The sequence below is a fragment of the Biomphalaria glabrata genome, chromosome 1 (genome assembly GCF_947242115.1).
Source record: "Biomphalaria glabrata chromosome 1, xgBioGlab47.1, whole genome shotgun sequence".
NCBI classification, from domain to species: domain Eukaryota; kingdom Metazoa; phylum Mollusca; class Gastropoda; family Planorbidae; genus Biomphalaria; species Biomphalaria glabrata.
In genome coordinates, this window is record NC_074711.1 from 43,281,610 (window position 1) to 43,308,535 (window position 26,926).

The 26,926-nt window shown below is 33.9% G+C and overlaps 1 protein-coding gene across 1 annotated transcript; it reads left to right on the forward strand.

The window, feature by feature from the left end:
• Positions 1-19,944: 19,944 nt before the first annotated feature.
• Positions 19,945-26,834, forward strand: LOC106061121 (uncharacterized). Its single transcript, XM_013219184.2, has 4 exons — positions 19,945-20,083; positions 22,223-22,422; positions 24,575-24,667; positions 26,112-26,834. The coding sequence occupies exons 2-4, from the start codon at positions 22,384-22,386 to the stop codon at positions 26,586-26,588; spliced, it is 609 nt and encodes a 202-aa protein (XP_013074638.2). The 5' UTR covers positions 19,945-20,083; positions 22,223-22,383; the 3' UTR covers positions 26,589-26,834.
• Positions 26,835-26,926: the final 92 nt, after the last annotated feature.

A 26,926-nucleotide genomic window follows, 5' to 3' on the forward strand; every position in this document is an offset into this window, starting at 1 on the left:
ACGATTGCATAATATATAGAACAATAAAAACAACACAAGACACAGATATTTTACAAAGAGAATTAAATGAATTACAGAAATGGGAATCAAATTGGAGCATGTCTTTCCACCCAGAAAAATGTCAGTTGTTAAGAGTAACAAAAAAACTAAAACAAATTAATTCCACTTATCTTATTCATGGCAAACCAGTAACACAGACTAAAAACGCAAAATACCTAGGTGTTATAATAAATGAAAAACTGTCATGGAATCCACATATTGATGAAACTACAAAAAAATCAAACAAAGCATTAGGATTTATTAAAAGAAATTTCTATAAATCAAATAAGAACATAAAACTAAAATGTTATTTAACCTTGGTTAGGCCAATAATAGAATATGCATCCTCTGTTTGGGACCCCTCAACTCAAGAAAACATTAAGAAACTAGAACAGACACAAAATAGAGCAGTGCGATTCATAACAAACGAATATTCACATTTGACTAGAGTAACACCTTTAGTAAAATCACTAAATTTAGAAAGCCTTCAGGACAGAAGGCTCAAAAGTAAATTAGCAATAATACATAAAACACTGAACCATAATCTTCAAATACAAAATCAAAATTTAATAAAACACTCTGAAAGACACAAAGATAAAGACACATTCCTCGTCCCATATGCTAGGACAAATTTGTACAAATACTCCTTCTTCCCTAGTGCTATTAGAGCATGGAATGGGTTGCCTGAATTTAAGTCATTGGTTGATATGCATGACTAAATGCATGACGCGTAGGACGTAATCATCTTCTTTTTTGAAGTAACGTCTGTATTATATAAGATAAGATAATTAATATTTAGTACGCGATTCATTACGGAATTGTCTAATGAAAGAATGTTCGTCAGGAAATCTGTAATCACAGATATAAGGAACTAATTAATGTAAAAAATGCTTTTAAAACACAAAATTGAAGGTTAATTTTATTATATAATGAAATCAATGGATCTTCTTTTTGTCTTTTCATGTGTCAAAGTAAAAAACTATCTGCGCAAAGTGTATTTCTTAAAATTAGATCTAGGTCTAAATCCTTTCTATCTTTTCTCATGTCAACATTGTAGACATGGCCTAGATCCATAAAATACTATAGCTGTAATAGAGTCGGACAATTTTTCATTGGTTTGAGGGATTCTCGGATTATAATTTAAAATGTTATCAAACGGTGAACGACAAAATAAGAGTTCGATATTGAAATTCAGATAAAGGGAGTGCCCGGGGTGGGTGGGGGACTATCGGTGTATCGGATTTTAAGTATTGAATCTCTACATTTAAAGCTAGTGTACCTAAGAACATGAATTGTTAACTAAGTGTGTTGTAAAAGTATTTTTTATTATTATTGAACTATTTGTATTACAAAAAAAATATTACAAAGTTAACTGGATTGGGGGGGGGGGATAATTGGGAAAAAAAACAGGGGGGGTCTTTGCCGCAACACTTCATTTTGTATTGGAAAGCGAATTCTTCATAATAATTATTGTTCTGAGAGTTGAGTCTAAGACTCTTGGAACTCGGAAGCTTGCCTCCATCTTCCTGTATCAACAAACTTCTGTCTCAGAAAGATTTAAGCAGATGCAGGCCTACATTTTTATATCCCCATTACCGATGGCTCATATCACAAGATGCTCAGTTTAGAAGCGATACCCAAGGCCGAGCACACCTGGAAACTCACCTATATTCTTTCTCTGTACCACATCAGCTGTGCAGGTGCCCGCCATAAACACGGTCCCTTGTGTATAGTGGCATGTTTGTTGGGGCTTTCTTCCATCCACCTCCTTAGGCACTCAAACGAGGGTTCCCTTTTGCTTCCTTATTGGCCTATCTTCTCCTCTAGCGACCGTTTCCACCCGAGCTTTACGTTGAGGTTGAGAACATTTCTCGGGATAGTGATTTCAAGATTTCTAACCCTAACCCTAACCTGCTCAACAAGTTGAATTTTTGAAGGGGGCCACACGATATAAAATATAGTTTTAAAAATATCGATACATGAATTTATAAATAAAGTATTTATACACATTGTGTACCTCCTCCTCTTCTTACCGGGATCTATTGAATCCGACAATGGATCAAGGACAGCAATCTTAAACCTGGTTTGTTTTGGAAAAACATTTCTATACATTGAGTTATTTACCACAATAAATCCAGAAATAATCCAGACAGTATGTTGCATGATCTTGGGATAGAGGTGATTGATATAAAACTTGTCTTCTACTTCTTGGGTACCATATAGCGTGCTGGCCTGTCTCTTACCCAGAGGTCTTCTATTATATTGCCTGAATCTCTTTATCTCTTCTCTTTTCACGGTACTGTACCATGTACGAAATTCTTTACTTGTCAAGTAAAAAAAAAAAAAGAAAAGAAAAGGGTTATTGGCTATAAAAGAAAATTTAGACATAGAAACATTTTATAAAGACTGTAGACAATTTTACCAATGTAGGTGCCGAAGGCCACATATTTTGCCATGGCCTTGCTAGATCTATGTCACAACAAACTTTTGTTTAAAAAAATCAAGGTTAGAAGGAAACGAAACGTCTGCACTAAATGCTCCAACAGAGTCTAAGTCATTTGAATACTTGCACATTCACACAGATCACACAGATATTGAAAAGATTGTTCAAGCTGTATGCATATCGTCATGATGGCCTTGGGTTTGAACCCTGCTCCACGTTTTAACCAATGAAACGGACGGGCAGGGCTTCCGTTAATTTTGTTTAATGATTCATTAGATTGGTCTAAATTAGCATTAGCTTTTCGCAAACTCGACAGATTTTTAATATTGAACAGGAAGGATGGTTAATTTTTGTGAAATGATAACTTTCGTCTCAACAAACTGTTGACATTTTACGAAATTAACACGCATCTCTTTTAGGGTGTGAGCCTCGCTACCTAATTTTTTGTATGTGGATTCATATGTACTCAGTTCTAGAGATTGTCATACGAAGATTTGAGGAAAGAGAGGCTGGTAGACAGATTGGAAGACTTATTAAAATACAGAATGAACAACTGGGTTAACATTAGAAATCTGTCGGTCATCAGATGAAAACGTTTTCTGTCTCCATTCTTTATGTGCAATTAAAGTTGACAGGGCTTTATGACCTGCTACTTGAGTGCCCGAGTAGGCTGTAAGCAACAGCATCAAAAATATATTGGTCTGGACAGTTTTTAAAACTAAAATTTTATGTCCGAAGGGAAATTTTCGGTCTCTCTGAAAGTTGATTTGTTATGTTTCGGTCATTGTTAAAATTAAACAGTCAGTTGTTTCGTTCAATCAAATGTGTGGCACAGTTTTGTCAAGTACATGAATTATGGGACAATTCATGAAGGACTGTGATCAAGTGGATAAGACTTATTGAGTCCCGAAGGCAGCAAGACAGTTTCAGTCGTGAGGCAGCATTGCGTGTCGAGTGAAGAATCGATCACAAGAACTAAACAATACAACTGCATTCGAGTGACTGCTAGGGATCATTGCTTGACAAAAGAGGAATCCAACAAAACGCAATCAGTGTAAGGATTTTTTTATTATATTTAATTTTTTTTTTTGAACTTTAAAGTTTTATTTTTTGGGAAATAGAATTTATATTTAGACTAAACGTATTCTCTTTTTTTTTCTTCCAATTTTCCAAAGCTATAAAAACTAATTTTATTCAAATCAATTGTTGCACTAATTGCTTATAATATTCTTATTGTTACCTATTTCATAAGATTATCCTCAACCATCCACGTTTTATTATGCACGTGATCAAATCAAACCGCTATCGGGATTTTGTTGCCGTAAAACAAAATGTTTCTAGTTAGTTTCGGCTTCTTTCTGTAACCTTAAAAAAACATATAAAAGTCTGTCATTGGTACTGAAGACATACACTATAGCATCGGACTCCTTAACAGTTACAAGCTGTAGACTCTTAAAATCAATAGTTCGTTATATCATTCGTACGATAAATAGTGCATCGTACAATTTAAATAAGCATTAATTTATTAAACAATCTAAACGTGTCAATTAACAGGCCAGCAGTAATGAGTACGGAGTTTTATTCATTTCCTATCCTTAATTTGAAAATAGAATTTAAAAAATAATGGCAAACATTTTTAAATGAGTTTATTCTACAATTAATTGCCTGATTGTATTTCTCTAATTCAGTATTAGCCACTTAAGTCATCCTCTAATTCAGTATTAGCCACTTAAGTCATGCTCTAATTCAGCATTAGCCACTTAAGTCATGCTCTAATTCAGCATTAGCCACTTAAGTCATCCTCTAATTCAGTATTAGCCACTTAAGTCATCCTCTAATTTAGCATTAGCCACTTAAGTCATCCTCTAATTCAGTATTAGCCACTTAAGTCATCCTCTAATTCAGTATTAGCCACTTAAGTCATCCCCTAATTCAGTATTAGCCACTTAAGTCATCCTCTAATTCAGTATTAGCCACTTAAGTCATCCTCTAATTCAAACACATTTCAGAATCCAGTCTTGTACTTCTTGTACTTTTTCAACTGGTCCAATCATTGATGGCCCAGGAAGTCGCCTGCACGCTACCAATGATCATTGATACGTGCTTGCCTTGTGGAGAAACTCCGTCACCTCATCGACCAGACTTTGCGAGAATTAACTCGACGATAAACAGGCTGAAAAACAGAGTTGATGCAGAACTAGATCGTTTAGCGTCATCTTATGGTGTAAGTTACCACGTTGGTTAAGTATGACCTGGACTGATCTAGAAATGGAAAGAAATGAACTGATGTATACTTTAAAGAAATATTATTCACAATACAAGTCTTAAATGGAGTTTTTAGGATAGATAGATTTTTATCTATAAACTATTACCAAATGAGCTTTATATAAAATGTGTATGAAAGTTCCAATGTCTTAATTTACTGCGTGTTATGGAATTTCTAGTTGCTCTGATTGAAAATGAAAACCGAGAGAAGCTGCTGTCAAATAAAAAGTCGGTTAATGTCGCGATGATATTTTATGCGATTTCTAAACTAGTGTTGTGACTTTCTGTGTTTTTTTTTTTTTAGCGACTTTTTTTTAACGTTAAATGAATTATTATTATTTATTGTCTTCTAGTTCCATAGTTGGATTTTTATTTTCGTAGACCATAGAGTCTTCATACATACAATAATAATTATGTAGGCTCCTTCAGTCAATTCCATGCCCACTATACAATTATCAACAGATTGAAAGGTGTATTCTGGATTGAGCATTTTAGTGTCCCGTTTACATCTCAAACCTTAGAAAAGAAATGATATTTTAGATTTTCTAAAGCCCTGATGCAACGGCTACTTTTTTATTTTCTGAAAGCGAAAAGTTTAATTTTTTATATTAATTATGCAAGTAGTTTTTTTTTGTTTCTAAAAAATACAACCTTCTACAACTAATCACTATTCATAGTAACGAGAAAAAACAACAGAAGAGGATATATTCCTCATTGGAGTAACGTCTTAGGATATATTCAACACATTTATGCAAACGGTTGGCTACTCATATTTTAATTAAAATGTTTACTTTCGTTTAAAAAAAAATGTATGCAAGTCGTATACAGTAGAAGACAACAATTGTTAAGCATTGTTTGAAATGAGTAAAATGCAATGTGCAATCTAACAAATATATTCAATCATATAAATAAGGGAAAGGTGTCCTTGAGGTCCTAAATGAGGAATTGACCCTTTACAAAACAATGAAATCAATTAGATAATCATTCAATAACAGTTAGGCCAGGTTCTCATTGAACCATTTCTTCATAACTTTCAATTCATTGAATAAATTAGAATATTACCAATGTAATCATAATTATGAATAAATCTCCTTATCTTGTGGTACATGTCGTCAGTCGGACTAACAATACAATAGTATCGGCAACACTTTCGATATGTATAAGTCTCTTCTATTTGTATTGAGGGAGATAAGGTTGTGTTTGTTGATAGTTTGTAGCTCATACTTTCTGATATTCATGCTGAAAATATTGAAATATACCTTTTTACCTGCCCGAGTAGACCAGTTTGGGGCTGATTTCGAGTTTGTGTTTCCACACAGTATTTATTATCTTGTTTCAAAATGCTTACGTGCTAAATTAAATAAAATAATAATGATGATTGTTTGAAATGCGAATGATTCTCAAGCAACTCGTAAGCTAAAGTAAAAATATGTTTCTTCTTCACATACGTCTAGATTCACATTTCATTTTTAAGACTTCCGTACCCAGTGTCGTGTGGGCGTGAAGTTTTTTTTCTTGTCTAACTGTCTTGTTGTGAGGTACAGGAATTAGTTTGCATTGGTTGCACTGGGAGTGATTTGTTGTCGAGAATATTGTGTGTGTGTTTTACGTCACACATAGTTACCTGCATTGTTCTTTCAGCGGAGAGGGCGCTCTGGCTGTAGATTCTTTCTGCGCTACCGTTTTTACTGTTTCCCCGATTATTTCGGTACGGGTGTCGCTATTGAAAGTTCTGTGATTTAGCGGCATCGCTAGAGCTAAGCTTTGTTTCAGGATGGTAGACTTGGGACTACGACGGATCGTGGGTTTTGAGCTCGCCCTTGGAGCCGTGAATGACCCTTGATTAGTTTGAGCATTGCATCTCCGTGTTGTAGAATTTGGAGCTACCGGGCCGTGTGACCGAAACTGAGTGTACGTCCGTGAGGTGTGCTCATTTGTGCATTTAATAATGCATTAACTTGTTATCACATGATTTCTACATATTCTGAGTATTAACAATTGTTATTGTTTAACGATCGTTGACCATTTATTTACAGTTCGGTGATCATGCAACTTGGTTTGCTGTTGTTCTTTTATTAATACAATAGCCTGTTGAGGTGGGGAACCTGGTTATATCATCCTCTAGATCAGTGTTTCTAAACTGTTTTCCTTAATGGAACACTTCGCACATTCTGGAACGGAACACTTAACTTATTTTTTACGTGGTGGCCTACTAGTTCATTAGTTCACTAGTTTGTGGAACATCCATTCAGGCCTCACGGAACACAGTTTGGGAAACACTGCCCTAGATAAACCCGTAAATACGATTGGTGTCATTTTTATATCACATATTCTCATTTTATTCCCAGTTTTCAGACGAGTATGAGAACAGACCAAGTCTAGAGGAGTGTTGTGGCTATGAAAGCATTAGTTTCAGGCTTAATCTGGACATTCCTACTGATTTGGTAAGCCGCTCAATATTAATGTTTATAATAATAATTTAGAATAGCTTTTCTTCGAGCCCGATGATTAATGAGGAGTACACTATTTCAAGTGGCTATGCATTCCCAGCTGCGACCTACATATTTTGCCACATCCAGAGCAGACATAACGCTTTCCGGCGGTGGTTGATTTATAATAGCGTAGTATTTTTCCCCTTATGTGACCAAAGTTGATTTATTTAATCCCTTTCCCATTTCTAATGTATTCCCCATGCTGATTGGTTAACAATTACGGAAGTCCAATTCATTTTGTAATTTAAAAATGGGCGATTAATTCTTATTTTAAAAAAGACATAGTTGTGTTTAGATAACAGACCTATATATATTAGATCTAGACTGGACATGTAGATCTTTTTACACTACAAAAAATGTCGTGAAAATTTTTTAAAAAGTTGAAACAAGGCATTGTTTTGTAAAGTAACTATAAGAAGTAAAGTTGTTTTTTTCATCCCTAACCTATGTAACATATATATCTAGATCTAGTAATTGAACATCAAAAATAGAGCACTCTGGTCTAATAATTATTATTTTGCAATTTTCAGATACATAATCTAAGAAGATCTAGGTACATAAGATGTCTAAAATCAAAGATCGTGAATTATATGGATCTAGCATTTTCTGTGTTTTATCTTAATGAAAAATAGCAGGCAATGGCTTTATTTCATGAATTTGCGTGAATATATAGTTCTGTGATTAATACATAACAATCTCTCTCTATATATATATATAGAGAGTTTTCCAGTCTAGATATTATATATATATATATTCTTATCTTATATTATACAGAAGTTACTTCAAAAAAGAAGGTGATTACGTCCTACGCGTTATGCATTCAGTCATGCATATTAACAAATGACCTAAATTCTGCCAAGTCACTGGTTTTCCTGGCTTGCTCAGGCAACCCATTCCATGCTCTAATAGCACTAGGGAAGAAGGAGTATTTGTACAAATTTGTCCTATATATATATGTCTGTGGTTTAGAGCTAAAAGCGATCATGTACAGCCCACCAGTTGTGTTCAACCACAGACCTATATAACATAGAGATATGAGGCGGCCTGTGTGCTCAACCTTTTTGTGTCAGGTGCCCTGTCACCGCAAACATTTTTTTTTATCCTCATAGATCTAAAAATGGAATGTCTTCAATTCCTAAGATGAGTGCAATGATTCACAAACGACATGACTACTCTCAAACCCAGTTGCGACCTGTCACATCCAATGTAGACTAAACCGTTGTCCGCCGGAAGTGTATTTTAGTTTGCTTTTCGCTTTTCTTTGGGCTTCAAACGCTTTTTTCCGCGCCCTTCGTGAGAGTTCTCCAACATTCACTTTCAGAGACCATCTGCTGCCAGTTACTTTCTTCTGTGTCAGTAAGAGAACCGTAATAATAACCACAGAATAGATTTAGCATTTAGTTAGTTACTGAGAAGAAACTTTTATGTCACTGTTCACATGCTAAATGTAACTTTAGAAGTAACTTGATTTTTAATGCATTAATTCATCTTTTTGAAATCGCTTTTTAAAATGCCTCTATTCAAGTGACTCCTTCATGGAGGGTGGACGCTGAACCCGACTACTTCTCCAACGATTTCCCTAGAAATGTAACAGTGGGAGTGTATCGCTGAGAAAAGAATCTCGTTGGTCACATGGGGAAAACTTTAGTTTGACCGTTATAACTTTTCAAATTCAAAAATAAATAAATATTAATTTGGCTAGAGACTTACAAATATATATGTAGGCGTAGTCAGCCGTATTACCGTAATTATGCGATAACAGTAAATTTAAAGACTGGGTCACTGGTTCAATACTGGAATTGAATCTAATAATTTTTAAATTATTATTTTTTTAATTATTTTAAGCTTAAAGAGGGAGGTAATGTCTTTTTTTTTTTTTTTTCTTGTTTTAAGATAAGAATTAAGGCTCATAATATTTATTTCTAGTAGTTGTTTCTAATGATAAATTGATTGGAGGCATTTCGGCTCAGGAATTTTTACTTAGTTCTATCAATTGCGTAAGTTTTAAATACAGTATTGCGAATTAAAAACAAAAAAAAAAAAAAGGTTTTGTAGACCTATAAAGTTACTAGCCTTCTTACTTTCATAATTTCTACAGAATTCACTGCATCGAGCCTTATCAGATGCCGCCAGTCTTTTAAATGACGCCATTTCACTTCAGACGACTAGTTGGAATTCAGTGGCTATAATGGACACTATAAACATAACACTTTGTCAACTTCATAGATATTTCATGCACACATTGCCCATTGGTCGCACAGCCTCATTCTCAAGTTGCAGATGTTCTAGCTCTCTTGTTCAGTGCAGCTGTTCCCAAGACTGTAAAGCCAAAATCGTTATAGACTATCTGTACAGTGCATCTACTTTGCTGGCTCAAGTTGCTAGAGGAGCTGACAGAACCAAGAATAACTATTGTCGGGCTTTTCGAGGATAGAGAAAATAAAACGTGTACTGATTGTAGACATACTTTATTATGCATTGTTAATAAACTAGATACATTTCATTGTAAATAAACTAGATGTAGGCCTACTCTGTTGTTTATAAAATAGATATACCTTATTGTTTATAAAATAGATATACTTTATTGTTTATAAAATAGATATACTTTATTGTTTATAAAATAGATATACTTTATTGTTTATAAAATAGATATACTTTATTGTTTATAAAATAGATATACTTTATTGTTTATAAAATAGATATACTTTATTGTTGATAAGCAAGATGTATACTTTATTGTTTAAAAATAGATATACTTTATTGTTTATAAAATAGATATACTTTATTGTTGATAAGCAAGATGTATACTTTATTGTTTAAAAATAGATATACTTTATTGTTTATAAAATAGATATACTTTATTGTTGATAAGCAAGATATACTTTATTGTTGATAAGCAATATATACTTTATTGTCGATAAGCAATATATACTTTATTGTTGATAAACAAGATATACTTTATTGTTGATAAGAAAGATATACATTATTGTTAAACTAGACATTCTTTATTGTTGATTAACTAGACGTGCTATATTTTTGATTAGACAGACATACTTTAATATTAAGTATTAAATACTTTAGTTTCAATAAGTAAAAACGAGATCATTTCTTGTTGAAAACATTTTCCGTTCTTGATTGTCTACAAGTAAATCAAATATGATTATTGCTATAATGGTATGCTTACATATTTTAATATTGAAGTTATAAAGATATCATTCCGTGCCAATATAAATGTTATATTCTGGACAACGGTCCTACGTTGTTGTTGTTGGTAAGTGATACGTAAATTACGGCAAATAAATTAAGCATCTGTACTGAATATATATGTTAGATAATTAGATGGTAAGAAGTCCCTGTTGATAATTTAGACTATGTTATTGACAAGTTACATATATATTTGTCTACTATGCAGATGTTAATTCAAGTTGTTAAGATTTACTTCGTTGCTACGTCAATCGTTGTTGATAAACTAGACATGAATCACATCATGTTTCGTTTTATTTCTTCCTATTAAATGCTTATTTATTGTTAAATTATTTTGTTGACCTTTGCCCTCAAACGAGCACTTAATTAAGCAATTATTATTTATCGTAACGCATGTTGCATTTGTATAGGTCAGTGTAAAATGTAAAAATTATTATTTTATAGTTATAACTTCTAGTTTCTATTTTTATATTCTTGTTCTATTTGGGTATTTAGATGTCTAGTATTTTAATATAGTCTCTCAATATGTGAGATAAAAGTTTATATTGATTTTTTTTTAAACAAATTTTCAGCCACTGTTGTAATTTAATACATGATAATTTTAACCCATCTAGTGATTTATGTTTCCTTTACCCCATTGCATTTAATTGTGAATATGCCAACTTACATTTAGTAAATAAATAAAAAGATAGTGCTGTCCATTGTTTCTGCGTTATGCTCTATGCTTCGTTTTCTACATAATATTCCATTCTGAGTTTTCAGAGAGACGGCAGGAATAATAATAATAATAATAATAATAATAATTTGACTTACAAGACGGTGGATTTTAATCGCCCTGATTTATTTACTGTTTATTTACCAAAAATAAATATTTTAAAAATCCGCAACCATCATTGACATCACCGTACCACTATCTCATAATTCAAGGAAAACTAAAATTGAAAAACAATGGAAATAAAAGTACCTAAGCTTGGGGGCTGTAGCGACTATTAAAGTTATCAATATAACAATATACCTTGTTGTTATATTCACTGATGGGTTAATGACAACTGACCTCGCAGACACCTTCAAGTCCTTTAATATCTCTAAGAAGAATCTCGTAGCCTGTCAGAGGGCGGTACTGCTGCAGACACCAGAAAATTCCTCAATGGACACTGTTAAAGGGACTATAAGGAATCAGTGGATTAGCTTGGGATTTGGAAGCCTTTTGACATTCGACAGCATGACATGAGATAATGTGCTTAATAAATATAAGTCTAAATTCAAATTGGTAGGCCTATAATATATCAGTAATTTTATAAAAATCTCTAAGACTCTTTTAATGAATGATACAATACAGTTGTTTATTGGTGAGATAATGCACAAGTGACATCTCAATTCATATCACCTCACATCGTGCTTTCTGTGCAGCGAAGGCATCTATAACATTAAGACCAATGCTGTCTAGAATTATTTTTGACTTCACTGACATAAAAGCCATGCTGTTAAGCCTTTCTTGCACTATTGTACTCCTGAGATTAACTTTTTGATTAACTGAGTTTTGAGAATGATCTCTCACATAATGCAATGGAAGTGGACTGAGTTGGCAGTGTTCGGAACTCTCGTGCATCAATGACATCATTGAACAAGTGATTTGCCTGTATTTCATCATACAAACAGGAAACACAATTTTTTCATCAGCGTGTCATTATTCATAGTCCCCAACGGGTGTCTTGGTTCAAGAAGGAACCCAAAGGTGTCCACATAGTTTTCAAGCCTTTGAAATCTCTCCTCCATATCCATATGACGTCTCTCCAGCACTTCTGTCACAACATGTTTGAATTGCAGTTCTATTGACAGTCCTACATCAGAACTCAACTTCCCATCAAGTCTTTTCTTTCTTCTGGTTGTTTTGCTTACAGGAAATGCATAGCATTCACTACCTTCTTTTGCTTTTTCGATGGATCGGGTGATCAGTTTCGTCCGTTCCTCACCATTTTGCAGAAAGCTTGAAAGGGTTTTAATTTCTTCAGCAGCTTCCCGTATGTGCAGTCCAGACTTTTGTAGTTTCTTCTGAACTATATTGATTGGGCGCTGTAGATTGCAGAATTCCAGATACGCAAAAAGTTCATAATTGTCCACTGCAAAAGAAGATTCTGTCCACTGCTTCTGGTGTCCATTCTTTCAGCTTTTGTTTCAGACAGTTTCTCCAACAGCTTGATGATTTTGTCGTTCTAGGAAAAGGAAAATGGCGTCTCTAGTCCGCGAGTCCGGAGTGACCGTGTCACCGGAAATGAACGAGTCAAACTAAACACGAGTAAGCCCACGAGTATGAGCCCCCGCCAGACAGAACATACTCTTCAATCAGGCCTGTGAGAGGAAGCTCTTGTTCGCTTTTGCTGGCCTAGAATTCGGCTCAACTCTACCTGACAGTTTCAAATAGATGAATTTGTCAAACTGCCGATGTAGCTTGAGGACCACCTTGTACTACTCTCCAGCGTCTTAAAGTATGGCCCTTCTCTGGGGTGAATTGGACAAAAAGTTGTACAGTTCCAAAAAAAAAAGGTAACAATTGTTGGATCTATCTCAGCAGAATGAAGAGCTGTCAGGTGGAGTAATTATCACAGTTCAGAAATGTTTCCTTTGGATTTGCAGACCAGACAGACGGCCACTCATTGTGGCTGCATTATCATAGGTTTAACCTCTGTACAGATCAAAGTCCCGCGCCCGGAGTCCAGTCCAATGTCTTTAAAGAGTTTTTAGAACAAGTTCTTCATAATGTTGCGTATTAGGCCTTCACAATTTTAAAGTAACCAAAGAATGACTATTTTAATTTGAAATTCTCGACATTCAAATAAGGAACTAAAAGGAAAACTTGTTCTTGGTGAGAAACATCTGAAGTGGAATCAAGCAACATAGAAAAGTAACAAACTTGTTTTACTGAAAGAATGTCTTTCCGAGCCCAGAGGACGTTGTGCTATGACCATAGAGTTTTAGTTTTGCGTTTTTTTTTTTGGCAGTAGTTCGCAAGTCATCTCTTCGTTTGTGATGCGGTCTTTGTATGTGATACATAGGATCTTTCTGTAGCATCTCTATTCCATTGATGTGATCCTCCTCTCTAGTTCTGCAGTCAGCGTCCAAAATTCGCAAGCATATAAGAAGATGGCCGTGACCAGAGAGAGCATTGGTCTTACGGTACGTGACGTTTTGGCGACGCCGTTTTGGCCCCGCCGTTTTGGCGACGGGACGTTTTGGCGCGAGCCGTTTTGGCGACGGGACGTTTTGGCGCGAGATATCATTTGACGATAATTTAATAAGCACGTAGCTTTTTTTTTAATGAACCCTTGAATTCCAGCGACTTAGGCAAATAACCATGGTGTCTATCTATACTTAACTTGAAGTATTCTGAGAAACATGGTAGATGTATTATATTTTTACTTATTATTAGCAAGTGTTTGGTATGTATAGCTAGAGATACCATACAGTCATTAAATAAACCAATGTTAATGTAAACAAATAATTGCATCAATTTTTAGTCTATCATCGTTTCATTTTGTTTTTAATTTTAAAGTAATACCTTAAAAAACTTTTTTGAAATAAAAGTGTGCCTCTTAATAAACACACATACACAAGCCAAAATGTTTATTAAAGAAAATGATGTGAAAAACAAACACACATTTACATTTAGTTCGTGAAAAATATGTCTTAACACAAACACTCATGCATAACATAGATATGAATAATTCTTTTAAAAGAAATAATACAATAAACGTACATAATGTATTTCGCGCCAAAACGTCCCGTCGCCAAAACGGCTTTCGCCAAAACGTCCTTCGCGTCAAAACGGCGGCGCCAAAACGGCGGCGCCGAAACGTCCTGCTTTGTTTGTCATACTGTAGTGTCGAAGGATAAGCCTTTGTTTTTCCATATTGTTTTGTGTTTTGCAAGTGCTGCTTACCTATCATTCTGTTTTCCATAATAACAATTTTCCATCACTGGACTGCAGTTTGAAATTGCTTTAAAATGTATGACCCAAATACACATGTGCAAGAACCAAACGTATTAATGATTTGGCCCCTATAAAAACAAAATAAAACAAGATTACAAAGAGAGTTTGTGTTACACAAACTCAGAGGCGGCCCCCGTCGAAGTCGGATCCCTGTCGGATCTGCATATTCGCAAATAATATTCAAGAGGTGATTTAATTTTGATGTAAAATGTTTTACACGTTTCGGATGTTCCTTCAGAGTTGAAGATAATTACTTCCTGTCCAAACCTCCCGCAGGACGACGGGGGATGTGAGCGGGCAGGGTTTGAACCCTGGGCCATCCATAAATCTGAACGACAGTCCAGCGCGCAAACCGCACGACCAGGCAGCCATCCGATGGTCAAAAGTAATAATGTTTCAAAGATTCATTTGCCGTAAATTTAAATTTAATAAAAAATAGTAGATTAGTTTTAGTATATTAAAACATTACAATATTGATCAAAACGTTTGGAAATGAAAATCTACACTTTTTTTTACACTTTAAGTTTAGAAATTGAAATTCTACATCTTAATCTAGTCTATTTTAGTCTAAACTAGATCTAGAAATTCTAGATCTAGACTCTAAAATAATTTTAATTAGAATATAAATCCAGATCTAGATATACTGTAATAAAAATCTAGATCTAGTTTAAAAAATCTAGATTAGATCTAAATCAAGATATCATTCCTTTTTTAAACGCGAGTCACATAACGAGGCTTAATAAACATTACTATGCCGAGTTCTTTTTTCATTTCGTTTGAAGAATTTATTCCATATAACGAACGTCAGAGGGAAAAAAAAACACTACGTCACACGGCCTAGCTAGACTAAAAATCGCCTTCATCTATAAGAGCCATTTATCGAGTGTTCATAGACTTTGGTGCACCGAGTGCGTTCTTTAAGCATTTCATTTAAAGAATTCATTCCATATGACGTCAAAGGAAAAAAAACACTACGTCACACGGCCTAGCTAGAATAAAAATCGCCTTCATCATTACGAGCCTTTTATCGAGTGTTCATAGACATTGGTGCACCGAGTGCGTTCTTTTAGCATTTCTTTTAAAGAATTCATTCCATATGACGTCAAAGGAAAAAAAAACACTACGTCACAAGGCTTAGCTAGATTAAAAATCACCTTCATCAACACGAGCCATTTCTCGAGTGTTCATAGACATTGGTGCATCGAGTGCGTTCTTTTAGCATTTCTTTTAAAGAATTCATTCCATATGACGTCAAAGGAAAAAAAAACACTACGTCACACGGCTTAGTTAGACTAAAATATGTTTTCATAAATACAAGCAATTTTTTCGAGGGTTAATAGACATTGGTGCACCGAGTACGTTCTTTTAACATTACATTTAAAGAGTCCATTCATATGACGTCAAAGAAAAAAAATTCCATTACCTCACAATAGGCTAGTACCGGTACCATAAAAAAAATGTCTTTATTTACATGAGATATTTAACGAGGGTTCATAGACATTGGTGCACTGAGTTCTAATAGAATTTATTTAAAAAGGATCAAAGCCGCATTGTTTTTGCGTTTTGTCTGTCAGTCGGTCTGTCCGTCATCTTGATATAAAAAAAACAACTAAAAGTTATTAAAAATTGATTAACCTTTATTTTACGTTTCAAAACATCGCAATAATTTTTAGGTATGAACACAATTGAAAAGTTTATATAATAGATTGTTCCGGATGTTTGTATAAATAGTAAAAGAAAAAGAGAATTTCAGATAAATGTAATACCGTTAATTAAATTTTTTGGATGGTCTCGTATAAAAATTAGATGTACTACAGCCACGTGGAGAGATTTTCATACCTTACTTTGGTGTTTGGATTCTGTTTTCCTAAAAAATCGGAACATAATATTAACGATAATTAGATTTTTTAATGTTTTAGGTAGAAAGTTAAATGTACTGTAAGAGAGTAGTGAGTTAAAATATTTTTCATAAAAATCCGTAAAAACATTATTTCGTAAATGAGAAGATTATTTGTTTATTAATTAGAAGAGGGAGTTCAAACAATTATTTGGCGTTAGTAGATTTTTAAATAAATTCGGAAATTTCTGGCGACGATTTGTAAGAAACAAATTTCCGGAACTTTCTTTATTGATTACAAAACTTCTATGTTATGTTTTACAAGAAAATTAAATGTCTAAAAAGTAATTTTCAGTAATCAATTCTAGTAAATTACTTTTTTTAAAAGCCTTATGCGATTTCAAACAATCATTAGGCATAATTCATGTTTTAGAAAACAATATCCGGAACATTTTTACACTTAATGAAATATAAGTCAGTATAGAGATTTTGATTTAGCATTAATATGCTATTTACATAAAAAACGGAACAACATATTATTGATAATGTGTTTTTGCAACGTTTAAGCATGGAAATTGAATGTAATATAAGTTAGAAGAGCAAACAAACATTTGTTGGCGTTGATTAGTTTTGCACAAAAAAATCCGGAACAATCAATTTTAGATACTTAAAACTATTGAGATGTTATGGGAGGAACATTAAAGGGTAAATCAGATTTTCAATAGCTTTTAGAGTTCTAGTTTTTTAAATCTAATCGTGACGGGCAGACCGACCAACAGACAAAACGCACAAAAATAAGCTTCTTTTATTCGGATGGGGGCACTAAACAAAAAATAAATAAAATCTGATTTTTTAAAAAAAGTTTAAGGAATTGGTTTAGCACCTGATCATGTTGTGAGGTTACGCTACTGCACGAAAATCGCTGCATAAAAAGTCCATTTAAAAAAATGTGCGTGATATTTACATACAAAGTGCATTATTAGCCTTTATAAACAAACAGAAATGTTTTCTTTTAATTTTAGCAGCTAGTTGACCAGAAAAAACGTCTTTAACTATTATTTATATTTGTTGTAAACATTTCCTGTACATTTTAAAAATATATTTGACTTAGTGATACTGAAAATACACAAAAATTGTCCATCTTTGTTAGCATATTGTAACATTGCCTCCCTTACATTTACGTAATTGTTTTAGAATTGGTGTATTTTTATGAAAAAATCGCTTGCATAATTAATTTTATAAATTAAACGGTTTGCTTTTAGAAAACCAAAAGTAGCCGTTGCACCTAAACTTTTTAAGCCGGATTTAATGATGAAATAATATTTTTCATATCTCTTCTAGTTTTCGAGATCTGAGTGTGACAGACGGACAGACGGACAGACGGACAGACGGACATTTTGCACAAACCTAATAGCGGCTTTTTCCCCTTACGGGGGCCGCTAAAAAGCGTGTTAGTGATGCCGTCATTTGCAACGCCCACTGAAATTATTTCCCCTTATGTCTCGATTCTTTGTGCCACCGTTCGAGTGAAATCTTTTTTTTTAAAAGGGAATCGTCGATTTAGAATATAGCAGAATCTTGGACTATGGAAAGACCAGGTGGTTAGATATAAAGCCTTCGTTGGAGCGACTATTTCAATTATATCCTGCTTTGAAATTATATTTCTTTTCCCAAGAAGTTATACCATAATCAAAAGCCTTTTTTTAAAAAAAAACTGTGCTGAATTGTGGCTGCATTTTCTGTAAACAGAATTGAGATCTATTCCATGCAGCAACTCTGTTTATTGAACATGTGTGACACACGCGCAAGACGGTAACTTCTCTTTTGCAGTAACGTCTGCAAATTATAAAAAGATAGGACAACTGATGGACAGAATGTAAGTTCTCTTGAAGTATTTTCTACCATCGACAGATTGATTCAGAAATGCTATGTTTTCTTCAGACGACCCTTTCTTTGTGCTCCTTTCACTGTACCCTGAAGGCTGACTTTAGACAGTCATGTCTTAACAATATGACCGAAACAGATCAGTTTTCGTCTCTTCACAGTATAGAGGAGCTCCTCCCTTTTGCCAGCTAGAGTGTTGACTTGTAACAGTACAAATTCATTTGTCTTCTTTTCCTTGTAGCTGTTACCCAGCATCATGGGCGTAGCCGGGGGGGGTCTTGTGTTTCAACCCCCCCCCCCAGAAATGAAATAACCCCCGAGGGGGGAATGTGGAGTTTTGTGACTGATTTTTTGCTTTGATTTTAGATGAGGTTTTATGCTCAACCATCACTTGCCCCAGCGCAGCCAAGGGGGTTTTGAGTTTCAAATCCCCATTAAGGTGGTTTTGAGGTTAAAACCCTTATCTTGTATTTAAAAAAATAATGCTAACAACAGTCACCAAATTCCATGAGCGTAGCCAAGAGGGGCTTTGTGTTCAAGAAACCACTCCAGAGGACTTTAAACACCCTCCAAATAGTTTTGAGTTTAAAACCCCTCCAGCGGGGGTTGAAGCTAAAAACCACCCTTTAAAATAAAATTAAAAGCAAACTACACACACAAAATTCTATGAGTGTAGCCAAGGGGACTTTTGACTTAACCCCCCACCCAAGGGCTCTAAGTTTAAAACCCCCTCCAGATGGTTTTGAGTTTAAATCCCCCTACAGATAGTTTTGTGGTTAAAAACCACCTCTTCGTTATTATTTTAAAGCAAACTACAAATTCTACTAGCGTAGCTAAAGGGGTTATGAGTTTGTTAAAAAAAAAAACTTCAGAGATTTTTTAGTTTAACCCCCCCCCCCCCCAACAGATGGTTTTAACAATAAAACTTCCACTTTCAATATAAATTAGCGTAGCCAAGAGAGGTTACGCATTTCTACCAGTCGCTGGGCTCCATAAATAAGGTGCAGTGAATAGTAGATTTTGCTTTTGAACTAAACTTTTTAATTGCAGGATAATGCACTGTATATGCTTCAGAATATGCATTTTTTTTTGTTTTAAATACCGGAAATAGCGCTGGGGGAGCTCACAGTGCTCCCCCAGACCTCCTGGATGGCAAGGGCAGGGTGTCTACAATCTTTCCACTAACTTCAGGAATAACTTATTCTAGGGTACAATAAGCATCTTCCATAAGAATGAAAGGTCAGAATATAATAACGATTAGCTACGCACACACACACATACATATGTATAATTCCCCCCCCCCCAACCCTCCCCGAAAAAAATCCTGACTACGCCCATGCTCAGCATATCTTCCGTACATTTGCTCTCAAAAGCTTGCATTCTCCTCAGTGTTCAATGTCCAACTTTTACAACTTTTTAAAGGTGTAGGTTGAATAGGCTAGCGAGAGTACAACTCTAATTTTATTTGGAAGCTGGTGTTACACTTCCAGAGTTTCCACATGGCTAATGGCAACGGATGTCAAGATTAAGCGTTTTTCTTTTCTTTTATTGTTACAATGTAATATTAATTATAATGTAAAAGAAATAGAATATTATATATCTAGACCTATTTAAAGCGTAGAACTTTGTTATATAAAAAGTTACATGTAAGCCCTGTATACGCCTTGCACGTATACACAATGATAGTGTTATTGTTATTGGGACTGTTTGGAAATGTTTCAATTGAAGTCATGACAATTTCTGATTAGCCGAAAAAAAAAATCAATTACATGTCTTTAATTGACTGAAGTGTGTGTTACATGTGTTGGTCTTCACGTTAGGAAACGAGATCTACCTGTATCTGTGATAGTTCTGTGTTGTTTCTTGTGCATTTTACTGGAGTCAGAAATAAGGGAAGCAATTGTGAAGTGTCATAACTCTTTTAAAATCAGGTTTGGTGGTTTTACTTTTTAAAGCATAGAACCTCGATAGCGTTGCTTCACCTATATGTATGTATATATATATATATATATATATATATATATATTGAATGACATTTTACAGAGCAGCTTTTCTCATCCTGTAGTTCTATGTTTTCTATTCCGCTGTCTCTCACTGAAACTACGCACAATGTACATAATTGTCCACTCAATTTCCCTAGTGGTCCATTCAATTTCGTTAGTGGTCCATTCAATTTAACTGGTGTTCTGCTATATTTCAGAAGTGGTCTGATCAATTTCATTAATAGACCGATCAATTTCACTAGAGGTCCGCTTTTTTTCACAAATAGTCCACTAATTTTTACTGGTGGTACGCTCTTTTTCATTGCTGATTCTCTCCAGCTCACAGTTGGTCCATCACATTTAATTGAGGATCAGTGGGAGAAGCGATAAAAATTCATATTGCGAAAGATTTATTTCATACCACTACAATGACAAAAAAGGCGTAAGTCACTATTAAGTGGCCCCTTAGCTTCCTAAAGCTGAGAACCTTTAAAACTTAATTCCTACTGATATACAAATCTGTATTATATTAAGTTTGCTATTCCAAAACAACATAAAAACAATACTATTAGACTTTCTTCTAATATTCGAACTAACGTGCCAACATTCGTCAAGAGCGCCATTGATCTCTACTTAGGAAGTTAGGAATCATACTTGATCAAAACTATTGAAGTTTCATTAACTTGGACAGAGCGGCAATACCAAGTGCCCTTTAATATTTATATAGGATGTGCCAATCAATAAAGGCTAGCTAAAATGTATTTTTTTTTATCAACCGCATACTCCAGTCTTGGGTTTCTACCAAACTACCTGGCAACAAATTTACGACAAAATCTCACATTGAAAGCATTATTTTTTGTCAGAAATAAAAATCTGTAACTTTAATATGCATAGATTTTATGGCGAGCTAAACTTTGATTTCTATGCCTCCTTAATAAAATAGGCCTAAACAAAAGCAATTAATTTAAAATACGTGTATTTGTTTAATTATTTATAAAAACATTCCCGTTCTATAAAAATGTGAGTGACTTTTTAAAAGACAGAACCAGAAGACACAGTAGACAATACGATCACGCCCTTCAAAGAATATCCGAAGACCAGTGAAGCATGAAGCTGGTCTATTTTAATCTTTGCTATTCTAGTCAATATTTTTTTTTAAATACAATCAACACGAAACCTCATAACATAAAACAAAGGCGTAAAAGCTCCTTTGTTATAATGCCATGTTTTATAAGGTTTGGGGGTTTTCTGGTATGACTCCATCTGGCAATAATAATCTTACCATTAGGTTATAGATCTACAGCCTTTTCCAAAACATTTTGAGACACAGAAAAATAGCCGAATTTTTTAAAAACTCTTTCCGAATGTATCTGAGAATATTAAAAATATTTTTGTGAAGAACCCCTGTGACAATTCTGACAGTTTTTGTTTCTTTCTATTATTTTTATCTTTGTAAGTAAATTATGTCTTTGAAGACATTAAGCAAACGTATATAAATGCAGAGAGTGTACCTCTGAAAATCAAACATCGTTAGAATATTGAAAGACAAACTCAAATAATTGATTAATACATAGAGACATTGTAGCTTTGATTATCAAAATATCATAGAACTTTACAGAAGACTAACAGAAGATTTAATAATTTATTAAAACATAAATCTAAACTATCTAAGTATCAGAAAAAGAAATGAGTACGAATTGTTTCAAATATTTTTAATTCTTGCTTAATTTATACTGCTTATATGTATTTTTTTAGCAAATATATTTTACAGCACCAAATAAAAATACTTTAAATCTATTGTGTATTACAATTAAAAGTGTGAGCTAAGCATATAGTCTAGAGTTTACCAAACTTTTCCGTAAAGGAACACAGTACATTCTGGGTATTTAACGTAACACTTTTTTTTTAAATTTTGTTTTGAGAGATTAATACACGTGGTGGCCTACTAGTTAATTATTCCAGTAGTTCTTGAAACACATATTCAGGTTTGGCGGAGCATTAGGGTTCCGCGGAACACAGTTTAGGAAACACTGATATAGTGAATACATGTTAATCCCAATGTAATCAAGTTCTTTTATATTTTTTCAGAACTCCAATTGTATATTTTTTTAATTTTGAAAGTAGTGTCATCATTATCTTGCAAGACACCAAAAGCTATAGATACATGCACACCATGTGGAGCCAATCAGTCAAACGCAACTGTAAATTTAAATTCAATATCGAATACAATTAAAAAATTAAAAAAACGAATGGAAAAAGAACTGAAAAGTCTGGCTCATTCATACATGGTAAGCTTTGTTATGTCACCATTATCATCTTGTACATGGTAAGCTTTGTTATGTCACCATTATCATCTTGTACATGGTAAGCTTTGTTATGTCACCATTATCATCTTGTACATGGTAAGCTTTGTTATGTCACCATTATCATCTTGTACATGGTAAGCTTTGTTATGTCACCATTATCATCTTGTACATGGTAAGCTTTGTTATGTCACCATTATCATCTTGTACATGGTAAGCGAGTTGTATCACAAAGTAGTGAGTTATCGATTTGGACATGGTAAGCAAGTTGTATCATAAATTAGTGAGTTATTCATTAGTACATGGTAAGCGAGCTGTATCACAAAGTAGTGAGTTATTAGGTGTCAGGGTAAGCTAGTTGTATTACGAAGTATTGAGTTATTAGCTTGTACATGCTAAGCTTTGTTGTATTACAAAGTAGTAAGTTATTAATGTGTACACGGTAAACGTAAATAAAGTAGTGAGTTATTAGCGTGTACATGCTAAGCGAATTATATCATAAAGTAGTGAGTTATTAGCGTGTACATGCTAATCGAATTATATCATAAAGTAGTGAGTTATTAGCGTGTACATGCTAAGCGAATTATATCATAAAGTAGTGAGTTATTAGCGTGTACATGCTAAGCGAATTATCTCATAAAGTAGTGAGTTATTAGCGTGTACATGCTAAGCGAATTATCTCATAAAGTAGTGAGTTATTAGCGTGTACACGCTAAGCGAATTATCTCATAAAGTAGTGAGTTATTAGCGTGTACATGCTAAGCGAATTATCTCATAAAGTAGTGAGTTATTAGCGTGTACATGCTAAGCGAATTATATCATAAAGTAGTTAATTTGTTAGCGTGTTTAACGTGAGCTAGTTGTATGGTAAAGTAGTGAGCTATAGGCTAGTTACAATGTATGTTTAAGGAGATATTCATACATAGTAGAAACAACTATAAAAAGAGAACTTTTTCTGTTGTATCCGGTGTCTAAAAGAACGGGTATGTTGATAAGCTCTGTAGAATCACGTTTTCTAAGCTCTTCAGTTTGAAGCACACAAAATGTCACCATTTGGGAAACATGAGACCATTGGACTAGGTTTATACTTGCACTCTATGATATAAATGACAACTATTAGGAGTAATAAAGAGGATTTGATACGAAAACTAACTGCCACTGATATCTTCAAGTTATTTCACTACTTTACAAAAAATAATATTCTGTTGTGACAGTAATACATACTTTTTCCATGCATTATCTACTCATAAATATTTAAGAATATGGTAAATAATAACAATCAAGTAACTGCCATCTTTAAGCTTCAATATAAATGCACTTAATAAAATTAAATAACTCTAAAAACATATATTTATGAGGAGGCGCGGTGGCATAAAGCGCTTGATTTTTGAAGCGAGGGGTCCTGGGTTCGAATGCTAGTGAAGACTAGGATTTTTAATTTCAGGATTTTATGGCGCCTCTGAGTCCACTAAGATATAATTGGTACCTGACATTAGTTTTTTAAAAAAAAGGCGGTTGTTCGTTGTGCTGGCCACATGAAATCCTCGCTAACCGTGGGCCACAGAAACAGATAAACTTTATAATATCTGCCCCATAGACTGCAAGGTCTGAAAGAGGAACTTAACTTTTTTATATGTTTGAAAAGAACGAAATAGAGTAGTTAAATTTAATTTTATTTCATTTCTTTTCTTGTGCATGTCATAATACATATAAAAAAAATATTTTTGAAATGTGGAGGTCCAAATTTACATTTCATTGTAAAAAAAAAAAAAGAAGTTTGGCTTGTATCTAAATAAACGGTTGCACTTTATTGGAGACCCAACAGGCTATTGTGAAATAAGAGCTTTTAGTTGTTTTTTTTATAATGTAACATACAGATAAACAGACAGAAAGCTCAAAAACAATAGCGGATTTTTCTTGCGGGTGCCTCTGAAAACGCATTTATTCATGTGCATTGAAAATTTAAAATGTTCAAATATCTGAAAGGGGATTATATTAGGGAAAATACATGTCTACAAAATACACTAAATACACTTGTGAAGATTAAGGCTGTTCTAACAATATTCCGTTTCGAAATGATTGCCAAACACTTCTATTGCTGACAACGAGCTAACGAAGCTGCCACTTTATTTTTCAGGTGACTACATCCCAAGAAAGGCCAAATCTAGATGAATGTTGTGATGTAGAGACTATTTTGGATCGTCTTAACCTAACATTACCTGGCGACTTGGTAAACTAGATTATAATTATCTGAATAGATAGATACATTAGTTTTATTTTATACTGAATATATGTTTGCTCTTGGTACCATACAGTTCTAATCATTAGATTCCTACGTGAAGTTCCGACTTGAATGGAGGTATTGTTAAAAAAAATCAGTGTGTTGAGCAGGCCTACAACAGGGAAAGAAATATGGTGTTCGAATCTTTTTTTATGTTAGTGTCCACTGTAGTGTTACCTATATTTAATAAATTGGTCTTTTGACCTCGTTCCAGTATGGAAAATTATATTATAGAGGCCGTGATTGGCAGCGATTTCTATTTCATTATTATGCAAACTTTCGGGGCCATGGGATAGGTCTATGTCCAAGTTTTCTAAACTTCAAACTGGAGATTGGGAAAAGAATTACCAGCATGCTGGCCACACTGGGAAAACTCTAGTTTGACCTTTATAATTTCTCAAAGTAAAAATAAATAAATTTTAATTTGGCTAGAGAAATAGAAAATGTGTATCTTGATTCTTGAATGAATTATACGTCTTAGGGTATTCTACAGCATTGAAGAGTTTAATAAATATTTTCAGTAAAAAATGTTTCATCGTTTTTTAATCTAACATTCATGAGTTGTTAAGAGAAAAACAATCGCTCCAGTATGCTATACATAAGAAAAAAAAATCTTCACAAAAATACAAAGAGTTGGAATCAAACCCGATACAAGGTTATAAGTCCAGAAAACCTGAAACACGGCAGGTGGAAACAACATATCAGCAGTACTTTCTATGTCATGTATTTTACCCCATTTTACAAAGTTTATTATCAACTCACTCCGTCTGTCACAAATGTTTTATTTTATTTCTCCCACTTCCCATTCTTGAAGGAAGTTAAGACTTTGCACAATTAAATATTGTTCCTAACAAAACATGAATTAATAAAATAAATTAACCAATTAGTTAATTAAAAGGTGGTAATTAATTAATTTTGTTTAATTTAGTAAAGGGAAATAAATCTTACAGATTATGTGTGTGTGTGTGTCTGTAAATGTGGAGGTCTTCCCCTTAGATTTATTATTAAAGGTGAAGACGCTAGTAAATTGCTAGACGAATAGTTGACTTTGTTACACTTTAAAAAATTGGTTTTATTTTACATAAAAACTTGGATTCTTTCTCAATTATTTCATCTATTTGGCGATTCCATGCGGCATAATTTTTACCCAATTACAGATTACAGATTACAAAAAATATTTTCAAATGTATATATATTTTATACTTCATCAACATAGCCCATTGCTTTTGTATAGTGCAACTTTTATGCTATGGCATGCTCAGTGCGCAATGGTCCAATGTCTTTTGTGGACGTGTGTGTGGGCGTGGTGGGCCGATGGGAGGGTATCTAAACTAGGGAAAAACAAACTGGCTGTATTTAAATGTCTAATAAAAATATTTTTTTTAATTTACAGATCTCATTTCATGGAGCTTTAACGGACGTTGCCAGCTTGATCAATGACGTTACATTTTTAAGGCTGAACCTGAAGTTAGATCGTACGATAATACAGACAATAAATATAACACTCTGTCAGCTTCATCGATATTTCCAGCACAATGAATACATTAGGCCAACACGATCATTTTCAAGCTGCAAGCGGCCAAGCAACTTAATTCAATGTAGGCCTACAACTCTTAATTCTGACGACTGTAAAGCCAAGATTACAATTGACTTTATCCGAAGTGCTTCGCTACTTTTAGATAACACATATTCCGGACTTAACAAATTCAAGAATGCGACCAATTCAAAAAGAAACAAAGGGGGCGCTAAAAAAACAAAAATGGGTAAAAACAAGGGCCCAACAAAGCAGACACAAAAACAAGAGAAAAACAAAACAAAAAAAGCTAAGCCTAACAGGAAGAACATAGCACAGACTTCAGTGTCACCATAGATAACATCTACTGGAAATTTGTAAAACATACAGACGGGCCTAAGTGTCTAAGGTATTTCTTGTTAAACTGCATATTCCATTAGTACAAGATCTAGATAACTTACATTTGAATATTTTTGGCTCACATTTTGCATTTCTTAAAAATTTCACTTTGCAATATTGTAGAGTCTATAACATGCTCTGAATCTAGTCTATCGCTACCTTAATGTATTTATTCATACATTAGTTTTTCATTGGTGAGTTATTTTGATGTTTTTTTTTTTTTTTTTTTTGGGGGGGGGGGGTTATGATAACAATATTGTTTTGAAAATATTTGTGTTGGGTTATGCACCAAAATG